Source organism: Crinia signifera, chromosome 1 (genome assembly GCF_055691185.1).
Source record: "Crinia signifera chromosome 1, ASM5569118v1, whole genome shotgun sequence".
NCBI classification, from domain to species: Eukaryota; Metazoa; Chordata; class Amphibia; order Anura; family Myobatrachidae; genus Crinia; species Crinia signifera.
Genome location: NC_139217.1, coordinates 215,878,144 through 215,904,321, shown reverse-complemented (window position 1 = coordinate 215,904,321; position 26,178 = coordinate 215,878,144). Strand labels below are relative to the sequence as shown.

The 26,178-nt window shown below is 45.4% G+C and overlaps 1 protein-coding gene across 1 annotated transcript in view; it reads left to right on the top strand.

The window, feature by feature from the left end:
• The window catches only part of LOC146064682 (uncharacterized), a 337,031-nt gene that overhangs the window by 112,221 nt on the left and 198,632 nt on the right, over positions 1-26,178 (top strand). The window contains exon 4 of the mRNA XM_083178470.1: positions 4,645-5,201. Coding sequence (XP_083034596.1) covers positions 4,645-5,201 — 557 coding nt within the window. The remainder of the gene's footprint in view (positions 1-4,644; positions 5,202-26,178) is intronic.

Sequence of the window (26,178 nt, the reverse complement as noted above, 5' to 3'; positions counted from 1 at the left end):
ATTGTCATGTCAGTGAATGGAGAAGCTCTGCTCTGAGCCTATTGATTGCTAAAACCACAGTATCAGGCTGCAGTTGTCAGGGGTAACCGGTTGCATGGTTTAGAGCAGGGGTGGCCAACCAGTCAGAGGTAAAGAGCCGAAAAAAAACCTGTAATCAAGGTAAAGAGCCAACAACATGCACGCGCACCAACAAATGGGGAGTGTTCTCTTTGGATCCCTTGGGTGGGTGTGATACACATATGCCTCCAATAGTGCAGTGCTATATATACATATGCCCCCAATAGTGCCAGATACACATATGCTCCCACAGTGCCAGGTATGCCCCCACGGTGCTGGGTATGCCCCCACGGTGCCACATTATACCACACACCACAATGCCCATTATAGAAAATGCCATAATGCCTGTTACACATAATTTTGCACTTTATAATGCCCGTTAAACATTATTCTGCATGCCGTAATGCCCGTTACACATTATATCAAATGCCGTAATACCAGTTACACAAGGCCCCTTTCTGTTGATCGCCTGTGTCCCAGGGTGTGTGCAGTGTGTTCTGTGGCTGTGTCCCTGAAGGGGGGTCTTAAAGGCCTACTGATGCCCCTGTGTGGCCTAGGTGGGTGCGAGGCCAAGATCAGTGGGTTTAGGGGGTGATGGACAGGTGGGTTATCTAGGATGCATCTACCTTACAGCCCGTGTCAGTTGCCGTCTCCTACCGGTCCCGCTCTGCAATCCCAGTCCTGGGTGCTGCTCCCTCATCTGCCGGTTCAGGCTGTCAATCACCACCGGGTAGTAAGGCTGCGGCCGGGTCCTCTTCTCTGCTGCTTGCTGTCTGTTCCAGCGCAAGGGGTAGGAGCCGGACACTTCTTCCATCAGCTCCTGCACGGCCGGGTCCCGGGTGTCCGCTGCGGGTCACGCTCCTGCACTGCCGTGTCAGGTAGGTGCCCGGCTGCTCTGTGGCTCCTGCTCCCCCCTGCACTGCCGGGTACTTGAGGTTCCGGGAGCGGCTCACACTGGGGAGGACCTCGCCACTTTCCTGCGCGAGGTCCTGTCTCTGCCGCTACACGCGGCCTCTCTGCACCGCCTGACATCACATCTCCCCGCCGTCAATCAGTCTGGGGTCGGGGTCAGGAGGGACGCTGCAGCGGATCTGACAGCGTGCTCCCTATTCCTGTCCCGCAGCAGAGGGTAATGGTGGGATGGGGACAGGGACGGACAGTGGGCAGCTGAGTGGGAGCAGGAGCCGCACATTAACAGGGGGAGAGCCGCATGCGGCTCGAGAGCCGCGGGTTGGCCACCCCTGGTTTAGAGGGTAACGGATACAGTGTAACTACTTTATTATATACTGGTCTATTGATATTAACGGTTTTAATACCACGTCATACCCCCACTATCCACGTGGGCGTGGAGTTAATTTTATAAAGCGTGGTGAGCGCAGCGAGCCACCGAGCCCGAAGCGTGGCGAGGGCAGCATATACGTCCGCGAGGGGATTCGCTCGCCACGCTTCGGGCGCGGTGGCTCGCTATGCTCGCCGCACTTTATAAGATTAACTACAAGCCCGCGTGGATAGTGGAGTTATGACATGGATAGTGGGGATATGAAACATTATTCATTAACGTAGCTACAAATACGTAACTTACGTATTTTACTCAAGTTACGTAGTTTACGTAACTAGCATAGTGGTGCATTGGTAGTGGTGTATGGAGAAATACACCACTACGCAAACTACGTAATGGGCGCCCAACTAACATATAAGTACTACAGTATATATATATATATATAACATGCAGCGATGGACCGGCACTCCCAGCTTAATCAGCAGGTTACTGGCGCAGGTGCCCTCACAGCTTCAAGATAAGCAGAGTATACAGGAACAGAGGTGCGGCACTCAGGACTTTCAAGTAGAATAACGACAGTACAGTGTCATAAAGTCACTGTACTGTCGTTCTTCTACTTGAAAGTCCTGAGTGCCGCACCTCTGTTCCTGTATATATATATATATATATATATATATATATATATATATATATATAAAGATCTGGATCCCCTGTCCTGAGCCCAGGCACAGGGGAAAAAACGGCACTCACGGATTTGAAGGAAAAGTATTTATCAATACATAGTAACGTGAGAATTTACAGCATAGTCTTCAACGTTTCAAGGCAGGTTGCCTTTTCGTCAGGATGCGCTGTTATGTGCAAAGGTGCCAAAGGTGCACCTTTGGCACCTTTGCACATAACAGCGCATCCTGACGAAAAGGCAACCTGCCTTGAAACGTTGAAGACTATGCTGTAAATTCTCACGTTACTATGTATTGATAAATACTTTTCCTTCAAATCCGTGAGTGCCGTTTTTTCCCCTGTGCCTGGGCTCAGGACAGGGGATCCAGATCTTTGTACCAAGTCATATAAGGGCACCGCGGTACCTGAGAACTTTCGTCCGGAGTGCCGAACATACCAGGACACTATATATATATATATATATATATATATATATACTTCCTATCCAGGAGATAAGTGAGGCAGCACTCCTTGTTCAAGATGCAAAAGTAAATCACATTTATTCCATTGATTCAGAGGTTATATGCTGCACTGGGGTGCAACTGATGGCAAAAGCAGCATAAAGACATGGGTTCAGAGTCTGTTACAATTTCATAGTCACCAAATGAATGATATGGCAGTCATATCAAGGACAAGGAGTGCTGCCTCACTTATCTTCTGGATAGGAAGTTTCCATATTACAAATCTTAGGCTCCTGCACCCATCTCTGTGGATACTAGTAATGAGCAGAGCCGGCCCTAGCCTAAATGACGCCCTAGGCAAGATTTTGGCTGGTGCCCCCTAGCACCGCCACTAGTTCCGCCCTGACCCTGCTCCCCTTTCCCAGCACCATCAACCCTCATCATAGCAGACATCATTTTGGTGCTCCTACCCGCAATATTTTAAATAGAAACAGTGCACACATTCATTGCGCAGCCCAAACAGGGGTGTGTTCTTGCTGGGAAGGGGCATGGCCACACAATAGTACCCCCAATTCAAATTATGCCACACAGTAGTGCCACTTTATTCACATTATATCATGCGATGTGTCCCTTATTCACGTTACATCACACAATAGTACCACTTTACCTTATCTACATTACTCCTCACATTATACCCTTAGAAAAAAATCCTGAGAAAATTAAGCACCTCCATGGCCACACTGCAACCCAGCACAAAGCAGTGTGTGCTGGGCAGAGGAGAAGAGCTGCAGCTGCTGTTGTCACTTAACGGGAAGGGGGAGGGGGCCCGGAGCCCCCACTGGGCCCTTCCATCAGACTTTGGCCTGGGTAATTTGTACCCCCTACCCCTTTCTCTCTGCACCCCTGATAATACCACACAGTAATGCCCCTTACACAAGACACACATTATTAATGTCCTTATAACCATAATGCCCCTTACACATTATGCCAACCTTTATTAATGCCCTTCATACACATAATGACACACATAATGCCCCTTACACATATGTTGCACATTATTAATGCCCTTATACACATGACACACATAATGCCCCTTACACATATGTTGCACATAATTAATGCCCTTATACACATGACACACATAATGCCTGTTACACATATGTTGCACATTATTAATGCATTTATACACATGACACACATAATGCCTGTTCCACATATGTCGCACATTATTAATGCATTTATACATGACACACATAATGCGCCTTACACATATGCCGAACACTACTGCACAACCAACCCACCCGCAGACAGCACTCGCACAGCCGCTAACACTGTGACCTCTGCCTCTGCTTGGATACAGATGTTTCCTCATATATCTTGACTCAATAAGCCATGCAGCTCCTGGCCAGTTCTGCTAACGTTGGGGGCCTTTTTTTGCTGAAAATTCATCTTATTTGCATTGTTATGACCAGCACACACAAGGAGCTTTCGATGATTAAAATGATATGCGGCATGCCTATATTCTGTGTGCGATTGTGGCTGTACCTGCATACAGAATGCTATGTTACAGTGATTTCCATGAATACACTATTTCATATGCAGATACAGCCTCACTCACACACAGAATATAGGCATGCTGCATATCATTTTAATCAGCAGAAGCTGCTGGTGCCCCTAGGCATTCCAAATGCCCTAGGCAATTGCCTAGTTTGCCTATGCCTAAGGCCGGCTCTGGTAATGAGTGCCTATCCCCCAAGTTTCCATATATATATATATATATATATATATATATATATATATATATATAAAATTCAAATGTGACTGGAGTTTCTGTCACTTGGCTTAGCTCTACGTATGTATGTAAGTGCAGCAGGAGCTCCCTATTACAAGCATATGCCTCCTTCTGCAGTAGTAATCATACCTGCGTCGGATCACTCTGCAAGCTACCCGTCACAGAGGCCAGGAAATATCTCTGCAATCACAGAGAACCCAGACCCCTTCCCTCCCCATAAACAGGGGCCATTGCTGTCTTGCAGGACCTGTTTGTTTGCTCAACAGGAAGCAACTCCATATAAACCAAATATGATTAAGGCCAGTAGTAAGTGTTATTATTGTAACTGTATAGTTTGATACTGTGACATTTCTATCCCTAATGATGCTGAATGATAAAATGTCATTTTTCAATAGGTCTACAGCGATTTTCTCTGGCCCTTCATCAGTTGGTGTTAAGCCTGTAAATGCAAATGAAGATTTACAAATCAACGGCAGTCAAAACTTAGAGCAGCGCATCATTCGACTATCTATGAAGGCCAAAGCTGTGGGCAATATAATTACAATAGAGAGTGCAGAAATTTCTCAACACAAGCGTAGTGAGCTTGGCACTGAATTGCCTCAAGAGAAACGTTTTGAAAGAAATGTTCTGTTAGCTGAGGACATTGTCCCAGAAGAAATTTCAACAGTAAATTTTTTAGTTGCTGAAGACTTTTCAGAAGGAGAAAAACATCTGAATGATCCAGGACAAACCTGCACTGAACCCAAAACAAAAGATCATGTAAAAGATGTTGCTGAAAGTGACATTCCACAAGAACCTTTATTCGGAGAACAGTTCTCACAAGAAGGCTCTGTCTTAACAAATAAAATGCCAGAATTTCAAAAATCAAAAGAACGAAGTTCTAGAAAGACGCCTTTAGAACATATGGTTTCAAGCCTCAAGAATGATAACGTTTCACTTTCTAAATTAAAAGGTAAGTGTCAGATATTTGTAAAGGCCTCCAGGCCTCCATGCATAAAGGCTCACTATACTCGCTCCATGGGGCAGCTGCTTTTGAGTTTTCCATGGACCTACTGTGGAGAGCGGCAACATGGTCCAACCATCACTCCTTTTTATGCTTCTATAGGTTTGACACGTTTGCGACCTTAGCTTCACAATTTGGTTGTGTGGTTCTGCAGGGTTCTCAGCGCTCTCCCGCCATGGTTGGGAGCTCTGGGATGTCCCCATTGTAACTTACTCTCCAGTGTCCCCTGCTGGTTGGATGAGAAAATATAATTTTGGTACTTATCGGTAAATCGATATTGGTATGGGGTTACTCAGCAATGTATCCATCTTTGCGGACGATACAAAACTGAGCAGAGTTATTAAATCATCAGAAGATGTCACCACGCTTCAAAATGATATTGACAATCTAGATGAGTGGGCAAAAAAGTGGAAGATGAGGTTCATTGTGAACAAATGCAAGGTCATGAACATTGGGAGACATAACCAGTGTGCTAGTTATAACCTAAGCGGGGACAAAATTGGGTAAATCAGTACTCCAAAAGGATCTAGGAGTCCAAATAGACAACACACTGGGGTGTAGTGCTCAATGTAATATAGCAACAAAAAAGGCCAACAAAATTCTCACATGTATTAAAAGGGGCATGGAAACTAGGGACTCAAAAGTAATTATGCCTCTGTACAAAATCATTGGTTAGATCGCACCTCGAATATGCAGTGCAGTTCTGGGCCCCGCACTATAAAAAGGACATCATAGAATTAGAAAAAATCCAAAGAAGAGAAACAAAGCTTATTAGGGGAATGGAGAATTTAAGCTTTGAGGAAAGATTAAACAATTTGGGACTATTTACACTAGAGAAAAGACGTTTAAGGGGGGATATGCTCAACATGTATAAATATATTAGGGGCCAATATAAGGAACTGTCAAACACCCTTTTTTCTACTAGAAAGGAATCTACGACGCGAGGGCACGAGTTTAGATTAGAAGAAAAAAGATTTTGTTCATCTAGAAGAAAAAAATTATTTACAGTCAGAGCAGTCAAACTTTGGAATTCTCTTCCTGGAGAAGTAGTGTCGGCAGACACTATAAATATTTTTAAAATAAGGTTGGATATTGGTTAAAAACATCCATGGGTACGAATAAGTAACATAATCTGTCTTTAAAATATCACAACATACTATACAACAAGGGATAAGCTGCTATAAACATACAGTCGGTTGAACTAGATGGACGCAAGTCTTTATTCAGCCTCACCTACTATGTAACTATGTATAGAGGGGAGGAGCAGTCACACTATGTATGCCTGCTCCTAGTTACTACAATTGTAACTTACTCTCCAGTGTCCCCTGTTAATCCTGTTTTCCTTTATTTATGGAGGAGTTTGGAGTACTAAAGTTAGATTTATAAAGGTCAGCTTTTTAGATAATCCAAAAAGAGAGTGTTGATGAAGCGTTTAACATCGTAGACATCTCAAATGTGAAGCAACAGATCTTGCTGCAAGATCCTGGGAAGTCAAAAGCTTTGAAATACCTGCTGTCAGCACATTCGCAGCCACAGGAATGCCAGCCAAAGAAAGTGCCCCCTCACTATACTGCAGCAGGTAATATTGTAAGGCAACACTATTGTCTCTGCATCACCCATACTTGCGTATGTTGCATTCCAGAGCAACACGCGCAGTGAGAAAACACACAAGATACAATCTTCAGATGGACTGTATTTCAGATCTGCATCAGCCTCATTGCATTTATGTTCCTTCACACTTGCTCAAAATGCACCAGGCTGAAGTGCTGTAATATTTATAATAACACTGCAATATAAAGGGGTAAATTTACTAAGATGTGTATTCTACTTCACGTGATGTTGCTATGGGCAACCAATCAGAATCTACTTCTTAAATATTTAGTACCCTCTAGAAGATAGTAGACAGGATCTGATTGGTTGCCCATAGCAACATGTGAAGTAGAATACACATCTTAGTAAATTTTCCCCAAAGGCCAGTATTCAATGCTCCCGATTCACAGTTTTTTCGGCGAATTGGGCTGTTTTCACTCCTTGCAGTGAATCTGTTTCACTGAAAATCTGATTCACCCTATTCAATGTTCACTGTTCGCTGAAAATGAACAGTGAATGCCGGCCAGTTCTCCGTTTCATGCTCGCTGCAATTCACTGAAGTATTTCAATGGGGTTTTCACTGGGATTTGCCGAGAGTGTATTCAATGCTAGGATGGATAACCGCTTTCTCCCTGATTTTTGCCATGATTCACCGTTTTGCACTCGACATCTTTTTTAGGTGAACTGGAAAGTGATCTTTTAAAATAAAGAAAAATCAGAATTTTTTTCTGTGAAGGGGCATGCTATTTTTATTCATGTGCTTGAAGCACATTAATATAATTAATTTTTTAAAATTATTTTTTTACACATTCGCCAGCAGGGGGCCGGGAGCCGCTCATTAAATATTCATATATTCACTTCACACTGGTCCCGGCTTATTACGAGCGGGACCAGTAAAGCAGCTCCCTACCCCTGTCCCCTGCCAGCTCTCCCGGAGGGGGCATCTGTGGCTTAACACCCCGGCTCCCTATGGACAGGTCCCAGACGCTCCCACACACCGGCAAACCGCAGCGCCAGCACCCGCCTGCAGACAGAGGCACATCCAAGATGGCGCCCGGCTCACAAGGCACGCAGCAGGAGAGAACCCAGGAGGCCACCCCAGCCCCAGCTCTTACGCCCAGCACCACACCAGGACTGGCGCCAGTAAGTGTATCAGAAACGCCACACTTTACAAGCACTCAGCCTGAGCTATATTCCCCGCACAGCCCACAGCTCTCCCAACAGCAGGCTGCACCCCTGACTTACAATTACTTGGTCAGAGCCATACAGGACACCATCAACCCCATCTTAGACGCCCATGCTGCGAAATTACAGCAATCAGTCCAAGACATAAAATCCCAAGTGAAGCAAGTTTCAAAGCGAGTAACTGCTAATGAAACTCACTTAGGAGAGGCATTTGAAGATATTTATGACCTCAAAGCGTCTAAAGGTGCCCATACACGTTACAATTATTGTATACAATATTGTATACAATATCGCATCTGGGTTTTGCGATGAGATGAGATAAGATGAGATGTAGTACAAAAAGTATGTGCAGCACATACTTTTTGTACTAGATCTCATCTCATCGCAAAACCGATATGCGATGAGATGCGATATTGTATACAATATTGTATACAATAATTGCAACGTGTATGGGCACCTTAATGACTCACTGCTGAAATCCACATACACCTTACAGCTTAAACTGGACGATTTGGAAAATCGTTCAAGAAGAAACAACCTGCGCATTATAGGACTGCCTGAGACCCTTAAAGGCCCAGACCTGTACTCCTTTTTACTGACAACCTTACCTGCTTTACTGCATGTGGAAGATACATGCGCAGGAATGGTCATTGAGAGGGCACATAGACTGGGCCAATTGAGAGACAATGCCTCCAGCAGACCTAGAGCTGTAATATTCAAGTGCCTTAACTACCAGCATAAGGAGGCTATATGGGCAGCGTTTAGACAGAATAGGTCACTGCAATGGAACAACAATAAATTGTTAATATTCCAGGACTTCTCTGCGGAGGTCACAAGGGCCAGAAAGGAATTTTCACCTTTATGTACCCGTTTGGTGAAAGATCAAGTTAAATTTGCCCTCGTCTACCCAGCTAAATTACGTATTTTTATAGGAACTTCATTCCAAGAATTCAGTACAGTACGAGATGCAGAAGGCTATCTGCTGGAACTGGCACAAGCTACATTTTCCCCAGCAGGCCCAGACTCTATGCAGCAAACCTGATAAGTGACTCATGCTGATAAGTGACTACACTTTATTTTTGCAGTCCGGCCGATCCAGACTTTACATGGGCGGACATCCCCTGTAACTCAGGCTTTCAGCTGAAACCCCCCTTTTGTGCTGAGTGCCCATACCAGCAGGAGGGAATGGTGCTATCGTTTTCCCCTTCTCACATTAATTCCGGCCTGCGTAGGGCGGAATAACTTTCCACCAGTGCCTTTAATTGATCGACCCACTGGAGCAATTCATACCGCGACTCTGGCTCACAATATAAAGTGGGGACATTACCCTCCCCCGACCCTGTTGAATAACGGCACTGACACCAGCGACCCATATGGGCCCTACATGCAGCACGCTGCGGCTCAGAGCCGACAGCAGACAGTTATTGCTGATGGTTTTGTTTTATTTTTATTTTTTTTCACAGTTTCATGGTTATACGAAATGTTGTTGGCGAACTTTGATATTGATGTTGATTTGCAGAGATATATACCAGCCGTTGAGACATTAGTCACTGCGGCGGGCAGATTTCTTGCTAAGGCTGGGGCGAGCCTTGTTCGTGTGCACTGTAGTTGTTGTTGCATGGGGCAGACGGAACCCGGCGGCCCTCTCTGCGGCCGGGATTCCGTAAGTCTCTTTAGTTATGTACCCGTTCATCCTAAGTTTGGGGTGCTAGGTAGTCAGGAAGCACCGCTTGTTGTTCTCTTGTTTTTAGTATATCTTACTTATGCTACCAAAATGGCGGTGCGCCCGGCGCCCTGGTTTCACCCCACCCCCTTATCCCCCCCTCTCTTCCCTTATGTGTCTCCGTTTTGTCTTGTGTCCTGTCAAAAATGTCATAAATACTTAGACGATTGTGTAGGATATATATTCCAGTTAGGCATGTCTATTTTTGTAGGCACAGCGCTCAGGCATGTATGCACAGATATTGTAGACCACGATGCATGATCTTAAAGTTGTAACGCTGAATGTTGGTGGCTTCCATGTTCCTTCTAAACGCAAAAAAATGGTGCTCTATCTGCACAAATTAAGGGCGGACGTGGCATATTTACAGGAGACTCATTTGACACCCCCTGAAATCCTTAAATTGAACACATTGGGGTGGACGGTGCTGGCATCGTCCCCCTATAACTCAAAATCCAGAGGGGTGGTCATTCTGATCAGAAAACAGATCCCAGTATCAATCCACTTAACTAAAGCCGATCCTGAGGGCAGATTTGTCTTAGTGGATGCCACCATACATTCAGCAAGATATACGCTGTGTAATGTTTATGCGCCTAATGTCTTCTCAAAAGTGTTTTCTCTTTCAATGGTCCTGGTGACACAGCTTCACATTGGGATGTAGGAGGGTCCGCAGGAGCCAGGCACCTATCCTAAAGCTTTTGGAGGGTAGGCTCCTCCCCTACTGCATCCCAGATTCCTCAGTTCGTGTTAGGTGCCCACTGGAGTGGGTGCTATTCTAAAGGGCTGCTCGAGCAGCCGAAGGAGTAGAGTTAGTTAGGGTTTTTATTATTTTATTAACTTCTACACTAGCTAGGTAGGCACAGTGTGAGGATTCTCATTAGTGAATCCTCACACTGCTAGCGCAGCAGGAGCTGACAGAAGCGCGTCCTGTCAGCTCGCTGTGCACAAGGGAGACGCTGTCTGGCCTCCCTGTGCAGCGCTTACAGCTTCTTTTAAGAAGCTGCCTGGGCTCCGGAGCGTTCTGAAACCGGCTTCACGCTAGGTGGGGATCATGGGGGACAGGCGCTCCGTGATGGCGGCGGCCATTTTCTGCGGAGCTTACACACTGAGCTCCTGATATGAGAGGACAGCAGTGTTGTTACAGGCATGTTCCGAGTGGTCCCCAGCTGAGGGGGAGATACTGGAACGAGGAGATCCTACAATGGGAGCGGCTGTCTGGGGGTAGTTGGCGCCAAAAGTCACAGACCCCGCAGCAGCAGGGACTTGGTCCCTTCCCTCACTCTGTTTTGGCGCCATTCAGAACGCTTGCAGCGGAGCTGAGCTGGCTTACAGATCCTGACAGAGTGATTGGATTTCCTGGGCTTCGCTTTCCCCATTCTGAAGACTACAGAAAGCTAAGTGACTGAGTACACTGTATATAATGTATCTACATTTAATGCTGTGACTGTGTTATTGAGAACATCATGTCTGTGCAACAGTCTGTGGTTTTGGGGGAGGGAGCCTTTAATGCATTGAGCGCTTGCAGTGGTTGTACACTGAAATATGTCCCTAAGGGGGGCTTATGTATTTGTTGCGCTGCTGTGAAACCCATGGGGAGTGAACCCCAGAGGGTAGTGCATCGGACCTTGCGAGGGCTAAGTCCCTGAGACAGGTCGGAAAATGCTTTGGTGCATTACTGGACAGGCAGAGTGATGGCTGGTAATTTCCCTAGACCATGGCCATTCTCTCAGCAGTCCGTCCAGCTCTTTGCCTCGGACCCAGACAGATCCTGACTTCTACAAATCATGCAGGATACTGCTATGGGAATCAGCAGGTTTAAATTACTTGTTTGACAAGCTTTATGGTTATTCTGGGGGGACCCCTAAAAGGTCTTATTCAGTGCCATTATTAGCTGCTGATGAGGAGGGAGAGTACACAGACATAACCTGGGTTCAGGGTGATGTTTCTGAAGAGTCCTCACCCTCTGGGGTGGAGGATTTGATTACTGCTGTAAACAGGCATTGAATTAGTCTGTGAAGTAAAAACTCCTGCTAAGGTTGTTTTTAAGAGACAGCGTGAGGGAAATGATATCTCTCTGCAGACAAGGGTTTACAAGATTTATTGGAAAACCCCTGACAAAAGGCTTTAGATGCCTAATAGATGGTTAAGCCTGTATCCTATGCCTGAGGATCATGCAGACCTCTGGGAAAATGTTCCAGTGGTAGAGGCTTCTGTGGTATGCTTGTCAAAAGCCACTGTGCTACCAGTGCAAGCCTTCAAGCAAGCAAGTCCTCTGATTGGCTTCAGTCTGGGTCTCTATAAGGCCAGGATTGGTGGGTCAGTGACCTTTGCTCTAGTTGACATACTGTTTTTTGTGTGTTGTTACTATGCAGAGAAGTCTAATGCTGCTGCAGAAATGTGATTCAGGCTGAGCAGGAAGCTCTCAAAATGGCTGCCAGAGTTTCCTCAGTGTCTGTGAATGCCAGGAGAGTACTCTGGCTTATAGTTTGGAAGGCAGATAACAAGTCTAAAAAGGCTTAGAGGCATTAGCTTTTAAAGGAAAGCTTTTATTGGTTTACAACTGGAAGAGATTAATAAGCAGGCCACAGGTGGAAAAAAGCACTTTCCTGCCTACCCCTGCAGCCAAGCAGACATCAAGGTTTTCTGCTTTCAGGCCATCCTTTCGGCCCTCCCCTAGAGGAGGTGCGTCCTTTTGAGGACAGTCTTTTAAGGGATAGTCTCAGTCCTCCAGGGGCAAGGCCCCAAAGTCAAAATTTGGTTCTTTTTATAAGAAACCAAAGGAGAGGAAAAATCCTCCGCATACTGCCAGGGGTTTTGCCCGGCGGTGTTTAAGGAGGGGGGACGTCTGTCACTGTTCATAGACGCAGGGGCACTGTTAGACCGGAACGCTTGGGTTAGAAATATAACCCAGGGTTAAAAGATTCCCTTCAAAGTTCTTCCACCGAGAAGGTTCATTCCTTCATCACTACCAAAGGAGGCTCGGCTCCGTACAGCTCTCTTGGGAGCGGCTCATTCTCTTTTAGAGAAGGGTGTGGTAGTCCCGGTCCCCAGAGCGGAGGAAAAAAAAAGGCTTTTATTTCACTCTGTTTTTTGGTGCCCAAACCAGACGGGTCTTTCAGCTGATCCTAAACTTAAAGGCATTAATAGCCATTTGTGGGTAGACCATTTCAAAATAGAGTCTCTACGGTCTGTGCTGCTAAGCCGGGACCAGGGAGAATTTTTAGCGTCCATGAAGGTCCAGGACGCATACTTGCAGGTTCCTATTCACTCGGAACATCAGGCACTATTGGGGTGTGCAATAGGAGACCTTCTCCTGTAATAACAGGCGTTGCCTTTCGGTCTGGCCACAGCGTCAAGGGTATTCACCAAATAAGGTCAGAAATGGCGGATGTGCTTCGACTTAGGGAAATCATGGTTATTCCATTTTTGGACGACCTGCGGTTTAAAGCGGAGTCAGCAGACAAGTGAAGAGTCACTTGGCAGAAACCATCAGGTTTTGCAGATTCACGGCTGGCTTTTAAATTTACAAAAATCTCAATCGGTGCCGTCACAGAGACTCCAATTCTTGGGGATTGGTCTGGATACCCAGTTGCATTGGGTGTTTCTACCAGAGGCATAGGCCAGGGATCTGGCTGCCTTGGTACAGGAGATCCTAGGGTCTCAGAGCACAGCAGTATGGAGGTGCCTCAAACTGCTGGGGAAGATGATGGCGTCTTTCGAGACGTTACAGTTCGCCAGGTTCCACTCTAGAGTGTCCCAGTGGACAGGGAACACTCAGACCATGAGGTCAGGACAAATGGTGTTGTTTTCAGAAACTCGATCCTTCCTAAAATGGTGGATGGAGGTGGATTCCCTTCGGGGGAGTCGGTCCCTGCAGTCCTGGAGCTGGTTGGTAGTCACTACCGACGCCAGTCTCAGAGGCTGAGGGGCAGTAGTCGTGGACCTGCGTCTGCAGGGCTTGTGGACTTTAGAGCAGAAAGACTGATACTTTACAGTCTGCCTTACTGATCAACATCTTGGAACTGAGGGCTGTGTGGAAGAGGTTTTCTCTGGCGGGAGAAAAGATTACAAGAGCTCCCTTTTAGGCATTCAGACCGACAACGTCACAGCTGTGGCGTATCTGAATCACCAGGGAGGCACACACAGCAATCTGGCCATGTGGGAGGTGTCCCGAATCTTCTTGTGGGCGGAACAGAATGTTCTAGCATTATCAGCAATCTTCATACCAGGAGTGGAGAATATAGAGGCCGACTTCCTGAGCAGGGAGAAACTGATGGAAGGAAAATGGAGGCTGAATCCACAAGTATTCCACTAGATTACAATAAGGGGGAAACCCCGGATAGGGACCTGAAGGCATACAGGTTCATCCATCAGGTACCCAGGTTGTATGACAGGATGTGGGATCCACTGGCAGAAGCAGTGGATGCCATGACTATCCCCTGGGAGGGGAATCTTCTTTATGATTTTCCGCCAGTTCCAATGCTGGCAAGAGAGTTGAAAACAATACAGGCCCAGACAATTCCAGTAATTTTAGTGGCCCCAGATTGGCCAGGGAGATCCTGGTACTCGAGGCTTCAGAGATTCTCTGTGGACTCGTGGCGTCTACCTCTGAGGTCAGACCTTCTAAAACAAGGACCGTTCAACCAGCTGGATTCAGCTCGATTAATTTTGACGGTCTGGCTGTTGAAAACGCCATTTTGAGGAATATAGGATTCTCAAAGGCGGTGGTTAACGCAATGAGGAAAGCCAGAAAGTCAGTGTCTTCTGTAAATTATTTTGGGGCCTGGAAGACCTATATTTGGTGGTGTGTAAGACAGAGGTCACGCACATCGAGATTTAAAATGGCTAAATTGTTGGAGTTTTTTACAGGAGGGCCTTTCCTCTGGGTTAGGCCTTCAGTCACTCAGAGTACATATCTCGACCGTGTCAATTTTTCTTTCCAAAGAAGGATTGCGTTAGAACCAGAAGTACAGACCTTCCTGCAGGGGGTTTATCTATTGAAACCTCCCTACAACCAACCAGTAGCGCCAGGGGAATTATCTCTGGCTCTGGAGTACCTTAAAGAGGCGCCTTTTGAGCCGTTAAGGTCGGTTGACCTTAGTTTCCTTTCAGGGAAGCTGGTATTTTTGTTGGCGGTGGCGTCAGAAAAAAAAAAAAATATCGGAGTTGATTGCTTTGTTCTACAAGTCTTCCTCCCTTATATGTCATGATGATAGGGCTGCCTTTCGGACAGTACCCCTAGATTTTTACCAAAAGTAGTCTCTGCTTTTCTTCTAAATCAGGAGATTGTTCTGCCTGTGTTTCAACCCCCAGAGGGTTGTTAGGAAAAGGGACAAATGGAGGAATTTGGATGTTGTGCGCGTCTTGCGCGTTTATGTGGACAGAGTTAAGAGTGTCAGAAAGACTGATACTTTACTGGTTTTGTATGACATACACAAACTTAGTTGGCCTGCTTCTAAACAGACCATTGCTAGGTGGTTGCGCTCTGTTATTGCGTTTGCATATACTAAAGTTGGTAGGCCTGTACCGGCCAGGATTAATGCGCATACCACCAGGTCGGTTGCCACCTCTTGGGCGGTTCGACATGGGGCAACAGCTGAGCAGGTTTGCAGCGCTGCCACTTGGTCATCTGTTCATAATTTTGCCAAATTCGATAGGTTCCATGAGTTCGCGTCGGTGGACGCATCATTCGGGCGAGCAGTGATGAATACTGCAGACCTGAGCGTACCCACCCAAAAGGACCAGCTCTGGAACGTCCCAATGTGAAGCTGTGTCACCAGGACCATTGAAAGAGAAAAAGGGATTTTTGTAAGAACTTACCGTTCGAATCCCTTTCTCTGATATGGTCCTGGTGACACAGCGATCCCTCCCTTACGCTCAGTAAGTATGCCAGTGTTCATGATGTTTCATGTTATAATTGGTTGAAAAGTTAAATTTAAAATTGTGCATATAATATGTGCAGTTGTTTGTACTGAGTTAATGTATTCCAGTGGCTTTGAAAGATTGAACTGAGGAATCTGGGATGCAGTAGGGGAGGAGCCTACCCTCCAAAAGCTTTAGGATAGGTGCCTGGCTCCTGCGGACCCTCCTACATCCCAATGTGAAGCTGTGTCACCAGGACCATATCAGAGAAAGGGATTCGAACGGTAAGTTCTTACAAAAATCCCTTTTTTTCGGAGTATAGTGACTCTACTTATGCCATACCTAGACATAACAATTATTTTAGCTGGGGACTTTAATATAGTATCATCCAATGTCCTAGATAGAGAGACCCAAACCCACACTAGGAGAGCCCCACCCAGACATGGTATGCAATACCTATTGTCCAGTTTACATCTAACTGATGTTTGGAGAGCATGCCACCCGGTTGAGAGAGAATTTTCCTGTCTTTCCGCAACACACAATACCTTATCCCTCATTGACTGTATCCTTCTCTCCACAAACACCTTTCCAAAGGTACATGATTCTGGTATTGAAACTATCTCGGTCTCGGACCATGCAGCATGCTGGATATCGTTAGTACCCACGCAGGATAGGGGCTCCTATATACAGTGGCAGTTCCCAAGTCATCTGGCCAGCTCCACAAAATTTAAGTCCCACCTCGACTCCACATGGATGGAGTATAAGCACAATAATTTAACGACAGAAACTAATTCCCCACTGCTATTCTGGCAGGCATCCAAGCCAGTGCTTCGTGGAACAATCACTTCATATACTTCCCACGCCCGTAGGGAAAGATCCAAACTTTACCTCGAGGCCCAATCTAACCTTACCTCAGCATACCACACATTTAAATCCTCTCCCACCCAGCCACATAAACTAGCATTTACCCAAGCCAAAACGTTGTTTGACTCTCTCCTTTCCAAAGAAGAAACACGCATGACATTTAATATCCAAAGTAAATTTCATAGATTTGGAGGTAAATCCAACTGCTTAATGTCTAATCTGCTACAAGGCCAAACACCCCCCCCCCCCCCCCCCCCCCCACTATTATTACAGCTCTAAAAAATGATAGCAATGACCTGGTTCACACAGGACGGGATATTTCTAACACCCTCCACGACTTCTACACACGTTTATATTCCCCCGCCCAAGAGAACACCGTCAATAAAGCAACTTTTTGGGACTCAGTGTCCCTCCCCTCCCTATCATCAGACCAAACGGACACACAGCTGTCTGACTTGGACAATTGAAACCTAATAAGACCCCTGGTCCGGATGGACTGACCAGCGAGTATTATAAACTTTTAGCCCCCAGGATTGTACCTTCCTTAACAGCTTTCTTTAACTCAAAGGAACACCCCAACCCCCCTATTTTAATTCTGCATTACTGAAAGTAATATTGAAACCGGGTCGCGACCCCACCTTACCATCTTCCTACAGACCAATCTCCCTACTCAATACTGATTATATACTATATACAATGTTACTGGCGGACAGGTTGAAGTATTTATTACCCTCTATTATAAGTAAAGACCAAACAGGTTTCATATGGGGCAGACACTCAGTCCTTAACGTGCGAAAGCTACTTTCGGTGTTGCAGTGGTTACAGGCCTCGGGGAATAGAGACCCTCATGCTATTTTGTCATTGGATGCCGAAAAGGCCTTTGACATGATCTCCTGGGATCACCTCTTTATAACCTTACAGAAATTCGGAATCCCGGAGGCCTTTTCCGAAGCAATCCGAAACTTATATACTAACTCCACTTCCCAAATTCTAGCCAATAACTACCTATCGCCCCCAGTCCAAATACTACGAGGTACGCGTCAAGGTTGCCCATTATCCCCACTCTTATTTGCCCTAGCTCTAAAAAAGGATAGCAATGACCTGGTTCACACAGGACGGGATATTTCTAACACCCTCCACGACTTCTACACACGTTTATATTCCCCCGCCCAAGAGAACACCGTCAATAAAGCAACTTTTTGGGACTCAGTGTCCCTCCCCTCCCTATCATCAGACCAAACGGACACACTGCTGTCTGACTTGGACAATTGAAACCTAATAAGACCCCCGGTCCGGATGGACTGACCAGCGAGTATTATAAACTTTTAGCCCCCAGGATTGTACCTTCCTTAACAGCTTTCTTTAACTCAAAGGAACACCCCAACCCCCCTATTTTAATTCTGCATTACTGAGAGTAATATTGAAACCGGGTCGCGACCCCACCTTACCATCTTCCTACAGACCAATCTCCCTACTCAATACTGATTATAAACTATATACCATGTTACTGGCGGACAGGTTGAAGTATTTATTACCCTCTATTATAAGTAAAGACCAAACAGGTTTCATATGGGGCAGACACTCAGTCCTTAACGTGCGAAAGCTACTTTCGGTGTTGCAGTGGTTACAGGCCTCGGGGAATAGAGACCCTCATGCTATTTTGTCATTGGATGCCGAAAAGGCCTTTGACATGATCTCCTGGGATCACCTCTTTATAACCTTACAGAAATTTGGAATCCCGGAGGCCTTTTCCGAAGCAATCCGAAACTTATATACTAACTCCACTTCCTAAATTCTAGCCAATAACTACCTATCGCCCCCAGTCCAAATACTACGAGGTACGCGTCAAGGTTGCCCATTATCCCCACTCTTATTTGCCCTAGCTCTAGAGCCTTTAGCTATAAAACTACGTAATACCACATCGTTCACTGGGGTACAGATAGGCACAGTAGAAGCCAAACTGAGTATGTTTGCTGATGACATGCTCCTATTCTTTTCAAATCCAGAGACCTCCATCCCAGCTGCCATGGCAGTCATAGATGACTTTGCACATTCGCAGGGCTCAAAATAAACCACCCCAAATCATGTTTATACCCCATTGCGCTTCCCCCAACACTCATTGCTGCGAACCCTTTCCTCGCACGACATAGTATATGTTCTTCCTCCTTCAAATACCTTGGTATTCTGATACCCCTACACTTAAACTTATTGTACACGACAAATATCAAACCTGCCCTACAAAACATAGCAAAACTCACAGATAGGTGGGTATCACTCCCACTTTCACTATATGGCCGAGTAACAGTAGTTAAAAGTGTCCTGTTTCTGAAATTAGCATACTTGCTGCAGATGCTGCCCATCTCTCTTTCTAAAGCAGATGTGTCGCGTTACAACACCTTGATTTCAAAATGTATATGGGCCAACAAAAAACCTAGAATGCCGTTGACAAGGATGTTTCTTCTGAAATCATCTGGTGGCTTTGCTTTACCCCACGCGCACATGTTCCCACTTGCTGCTTTATTTAGGTACGCCAGGGATTGGTTTTTCCATAGATCAGATTACACTAACAAAGACCTGGAACTAGCACTATTCCACCCCTACTCTCCGGCAGCACTATTACACGCACCACGTAGTAAGATTCCTTCCAGCATCAGTGATAATATTCTTTTTTATGATGTATACAAAATGTGGACATATGTCAACAAACGCTTTAACAAGAATTACACCAGCTCCCCTTTTACCACTTTTTGGGGAAACCCATGCTTTACCCCAGGCTTGGAAAACAACCAATATATAGAGTGGCGACAGAAGGGTATATCAGCAATAAGAAATATCTTTGATCCTGCCGGCACTATTCTACCCTTTACAAGACTCACAGAAGAATATCATATCCGTAGAAGTCAGTTTTTTATGTACCTGCAGGCCCGCCACTTTGCCCAATCTCTACCACAAGCAAGACCCACTGAGACCACCACCCCGAACCCTATTCTATCACTATTGGCCCCACATAATATTTTAGGTTACAGAATAAGAAATTCATATCAATTACTGGTAATCCTCCCAGAGAACAAACTCCTACACCACTTGGAGACTAGATGGAGGCTAGATATCCCTTCCCTTCCCACTTACGAAGTAATACTCAAAAAGCTCCCTTACTCCTTAAATATCTACAAAGCCCTTCACTTCAGGAGACCCATCTTAAGTTCCTTAACAGGGCATATGTCTCCCAACAACAGAGGAGCCATTTCATCCCTGATGATCTAGGCCTATGCCCCAAGTGTAAGATGAGAGGGGCGACCCTCTTCCATAATTTCTGGGAGTGTGGTCTGATAAAAACCTTTTGGAGGAAGTTGCTGGGTTTCCTGAATTCGACGTTCTCCTTAAACTTAACTTATCACCCCTTACCCACTTTATTCCTATATTATCCAGAGTGGAATCTCACCAGAGAAAAAAAGAAATTAATACCTTTACTTACCCTAATCTTATTACTAGCAAAAAAATTAATCCTCACCCACTGGATTCATAAGACCCCCCTCCCTCCCTCATGGAGATGAAAAATTAACTTCTAAAGATCTTATTCTTTGAGCGAAGGGCGGCCTTGAGTGACATAGAGAAAGGGGTGACACGATTTTACGCTAAATGGGAAACTTATATTTTGACGTTAGACCCTACTATACAGGCGACCATACAGAAAGCCTTTGAAAATACAAACTGGTTCTTGATACGGCAGGCAGCCCTCCCAGCGACACCAACTACTTCAGCTTGACCTGTCCACCTATGTTACACCGCAAAGCTAGAGGAGCAGGGAATACCCCTCCCGAGTGGTCAGGACGATTTATTCATAACCTATGGTGTTGCCTAACACCGCATGAAAAGCAGACGAATGTCATATTGCATTAGTCTTGTCTTGTCTCACCCCCCCCCCCCCCCCAAGTTTTTTCATCCCCTGAATACTCACTACAGTACCTTGATACGCATCCAATGTACCACCTAAGGGAGATGTCATATCCTTAATGTCAAATTGTATATTTGGGTATTATCACATTATATTTTGCGGAACAACGTAAATCTTATACAGGAATGGTCTATCTCAAATGTGATTGCCTAGGTGGAACATGTATCTTCCCCCCAATGGAGGGGATTTGTGTTTAGTTTAAAAAGAATTCCCCTGTATGTTATATAAATACCACAAACCACAGTACAAAATGTCAATGTGATATCTTTTTTATTCTTTTATATCATGGACTGTTAACATGGTTGTATCTTTTGCTTAAATGAAAAATAAAAATTGTCTTTAAAAAAAAAAAAAAAAATTCACCGTCAGGGGCGGCGAGCCCCTGCGGCGTTGAATAGGGTGACAAGGAACCCTACGAATGTGCAGCGAATCCTAAACTGGATTCACTGCACATGGAGAAAAAACACTTTGAACACTCCATAAAGTGTTTATACAGGTACACCACCCTTAATTTGGCACCCTTGGTTCCAGCACTGTCGGTCTATTGATTTTTTTTTCTTTTGTGGGTTTATTGGTGGTACAGTGGTGTCCTGATGACTTACCTCCTCCCAAATCTGAACCCCCCACAGCCTAACTCTGCACCTCGCATACTATCCCTGCAACACCCAAATAATCTGCAGCCTGACCCCCTGCCCCCCTGCAGCCAGTCTCTCTCCTGCTACCTAACTTTGCCCTCCCACAACTTAATTCTCTGGTGTCTAATGTGTTCAGATTAAAAGAGGTGCAGGAAATGTTATGTTGTACCTATAATACCAAAAAGTTAATATATATTCAATAAGATGTGGGATAATACCTGTATAACATTGTTATGTTAATCATTATTACTTTTTTATTCACTGGAGGTCTATGGAACTCTGGGGTAATAGGAGGGGTGGAGGAGTCTGGCACTGAAAGAATTAACTAAGGGGGTTATTCACAACTGATTGCTGCTCTACAAAATTGCAGAGCCTTGTGATCGTATAGCTGCCGCACCACCAGAGTGAAAACCTGCCCTGTGCAAGTCTGCAAGTTGCTTGAGAATATGAAGCCGATGGAATATGAAGCTGAAAAATCCATATGCAACTCACTTGCCATGAATTGATTTGTTCCCATTCTGTGCAGCATGTATTTAACCCAGAACCTACTCTAACTATATGTGATAGAAACAGGCTGATCGAGTCCGGAGCCAAAGTCACAAATTCTCCCTGAAATCTCTTGGGCACGTCTGCATTTTCCCTGACTCTCCCAGATAATGGCTGTTTACCAATGCCAGATTCCCTGATTTTTGTCACTATTTGACATCACGCATGCGTACTGTGATAGTCATTTGATGCGTGTGCAGTCATTTGATAATTGATTGCCATACAAATTGGCACAACATTGATCAGGTCTGAACAACTCCTTAAGTCTGATCTGGATTCTCCCCCCTACATACCCTAGCAGCCTAGAGAGCTCTGTTTGTTAAAGTGCCTGTTGGAGTCAGGTATTTATTCCATGTGAATTATATCTTTGTTCTTCCTAAGCAAACTGGCTACAGGAGTCTCGCCATTACATGGCCACCTTTGGAAGGACCAGGAGGGGATGGGTTTTTTTTATTGTATCAATAAGTGTTATACATCCTCTGTGTAGCATGGGACAGAACTACACTTGGACAGAAAAGAATAGCAATTCCACTGTGCTGTTCCCAGGATTTGTGTGGAGATTCTTTCTAATGAGGAGAAATGATTTTCCTAATCTCCAAATATAAAGGAAGAAATTCTTATGTTAGGAGACCAACTTCTTTTCAGTTTTCTAGGACAAAATCCAAGAGGGGCTCCCCTAAAATTACTTGACGACGTTCCTATAAAGGTATCTTTATAATTTTCACAGTTTCAACTCCCATAAAAAACCAAACTCACCTAGAAGGTGGTCCCTATGTTCATACAAAGGTATCTTTTATTCCGTAACTTCAAACAACAGGACAGTCCATCCAGTAAAGATAGCAGATTTATTCATAAAATTCCATAAAAGAATTAATCCAAAACGGGACACAACACCATATAACCCCCTCCAACTCTGCACCCGGAATGTAGGGAAGGAAGGTATCTCCTGAAGATGTTACCAGGAGAGTGGAGGGTCCCGAAATGTCAGAAAGTCCAATAAAAAGCACCAACGCGTTTCAAACCTGTAGTTCTTCCTCATCCGGTTGGTTCTTTGTAAAACCCGGAAGGTACAAAAAATATAACACTTGTCCATATTCAATAAATACATACATAAAATAAAACCATATTATACATGAACAATATAAACATTATAAGGTACTTGTGTATTATCATGGCGCCCATCGCATCGTATACCATTACACTAAATAAGGTATACGATGGTATGCGATGCGAAATTATATTGTCCAATAAAATATTGCATTGCATGCCATTAAATGGCATGCGATGGGATGGTGTACAATTGTACAAGCACCCTGATGGGTCCTTACAATGTTAAAAGCCCCCCCATTGTCAACGCCACCCCCAGTATCAACGCCAACCTGAAGCGTGGCGAGCGGCGGCTGTACGCGTCCTTCGACCTTTTCATACCCCCACTAGCCACGTCGGCGTGGAGTTGATATTAGATACTGTGGCGAGCTCAGTGAGCCACCAAGCCCGAAGCGTGGCAAGCGCAGCGGAATACATGTAAAGTATGTAGTGATGCGGCGGCCCGGCTGTGCTCGCCACACTATCTACAATCAACTCCACGCCAACGTTGAGTTGAAAAGGTCGGAGGACGCGTACCGCCACCTCTAGCGGGCTCGGTGCGCTCGCCATGCTTCGGGTTGGCGTTGATACTGGGGGTGGCATTGAGAATAGGGGGGCATTTCACATTGTAAGCACCCATCAGGGGGTTTGTACAATTTAAAAAAAGCATCACATCGCATGCATCGTATGCCGCTATATGGCATGCGATGCAATGAGATGCCCTACGATGCACATCGTGGGCGCCGTGATAATACACAAGTACCTATTATAAATATACATACACTACATATATTATCCTCGAATGTACACATAAGTATAGTTTACAAAACGCCATGTAATAGATCCATGCCAGTTGCTTAATTCAGCCGCAAACACTGCGGCAAATCCCCGGAAACAATAGTGAAAATTATAAAGATTCCGGTACTTATGTATTATCTGGACTCCCATGTTAAATGCACCCCATTTTTTCATACCCCTACTATCCAACTACGCATGGAGTTGATTTTATATAGTGTGGCGAGCGCAGCGAGCCACCGTGCCCGAAGCGTGGTGAGCGCAGCGAGCCCTGCGAGGGGACGCGGTCTCATAAGAAAAACGGGAGTCCAGATATTACATAAGTACCAAGATTCCTTTATGGGAACGTCGTCAAGTAATTTTATGTGAGCCCCGCATGGTTTTTGACCTAGAAAACTGAAAAGAAGTTTGTCTCCTAATTTCTTCCGTTATATTTGGAGATTAGGAACATCATTTCTCCTCATTAGAAAGGATCTCCACACAAATCCTGGGAACAGCGCAGTGGAATTGCTATTCTTTTCTGTCCATTTGTTATTGGGTTTGGTATCCCACTTGCTTCTCCCCTGCTGCAGTTCTTGTATAAGCGCAGGTGGCTTGGTATAAAAATATTTGTTTTTACAGAACTACACTTGTCTAAACCACTGTTATCCCAGTTCCAAAACTGCTTGGATGGCTGCCATTAGCAGCATGAGTGGTGCGGCTCCAGTTACCTCAGTGGTAGCCCTAGCTTCTTCAATTCTCCACTTCGCACCTTTGCAATTTGAGAGTCTGATGCAGGTTGAGTTGTAATTTTGCAAAGTTTTGTGGCAAGCTTTGGGGGCTAAACAAAAACAATGGAAATAAGTCCCAAGGCGCAAAGCCCTCCTTCAGCCGGATCCACAAAACTGGGTCACCACTCAACCCAAACGTAGGAAACTGTGTTTTTATCTTGTAAAAGCCATATTTTTCTGTGCACATGTCACTTTAAAAGGTTATCCGGTCACTTTAAAAACAAGCACTTGTCACTTTTAAAATACCTAGTTCTAAGCGCTGGATTTACAGCGCGGAATCAGGCCCCTCCGGAAATAATTTACTGGCCTGAATGCGTTCCAAATACCCGGCGCCTGTGCGTTCCATTACATGCACGGCGCCGGCTTGACGCTACCGGAAGTGACGCGTTTGCGGCTCAGCATCCCTAAGGGATGCCCTTCACAGAGTGAAGAAGCCAGATGCTATGAATAGACCGCTTCCGGAAGTGACATACTCCGGAAGCTGTCATGCATTCCATATGCTATCTATATGCGTTCCACGGCTCCCGGAGACCCGGACCGAGCACTCTGTGACACAGAGCTTATACTGTTTAGCTCCCCTGCATAACGAGCAGGTGGAGTAGACCCTCAGATCTAACCCACTTTGTTTCTTATAGTATATATACTCTAAATTAAACTTTATAGAATTTTATGGGAACTTCCGCCCAGTGATCACTTCCGGCGGAAATAAGCTTAATTGACAAAATGTGCACAGGTATAAATATGAGCTTGTGATCACTCCTCTCCAAGCCTTGAAGAAGACAGGTCCTCTGTCGAAACGCGCTGGCAGGAGAGGAGCGGACTTTGCTGTTATATGACTGGGATTTTGTGCTGACAGACGGTGACGGACTGGGGTATAAGGCCAATACCCCAGCCTTAAGGTACCGTGTCTTGTTCAATCCAGCTTATCCCAGTTATCTTGTATCCGTTCAGAATAAAAGTTTATCCATCTTTAAAAGTGGGCTCTCTGTTTTTCTATACCCATATATGGAGTCGTGATATTTAAATGAGAGGAGCCCACCTTCTTAGAGTTAAAGATACCCAGATGCGTCTGTAGCTACACATTCACCTGTGAGTACGGTACGCATCCCCTGACTTTGAGGCTGCACATGTGGTGAACCTATAAAAAGAAACCTTTATGGGCACATCTTTACTTTTCAAATAGTGAGTGATGGTACGCTTATGGTTACCCACATCGTGAACCCCATTGATATTCCTGTTATCAGACCACATTATTTCTGATACCCTCTTTGTATTTTCATTCATATATCGTTTATTACGGAGAGGAACATCGGTGACTTGTGTATACTACCCTCCAGCGCCCTTGGTCCATTTCTTCCAAAGCTTTGGGGGCTGTCCAGCACAGGGCAAGGCTGCCCCGCATGCAAGGTCCTGCCCTTTGATGTGCCCACTTAATTTTGTGCACACATTGCTATATTGTGTGGTGAAACAGGGTTAGTTTTATCAGAGGCATATATTTATTTGGTCACAACTGCCCTGTAAAGGGTTTAAAAAGGAGCAGTCCAGGTTCACTGCAAAACAAAGAATGGGTCTCTGAGGTGTGCCCGGGGGAGAGACAGGTGGGCTCTCAGGCCGCTCATACAAGGCGCGCGCCCAATCCTCCCCCAGCCCCACCTCCAACGGCAGTTCCGCAGCACCTGTGAGTATTACCCTGCCTCCCTGTTAGAGGGAGGTCAGGGAAACAAACGGCAGTGCAGCAGAGGGTTTATTCAAACCTGGTGCCATTTGAGGAGAGACGGAGCTGCCGGACGGGTCCTTGTTGCACTGTAGATCCCTGCCTAAGACTACAGTTGGGCGATCCATTGTCTCCTGGTGACCGTCCTGCTGAAAGCTCTACCCGGTCTGTCAGTTACAGTGGGGTTTAGAGCTGGGTGAAGAC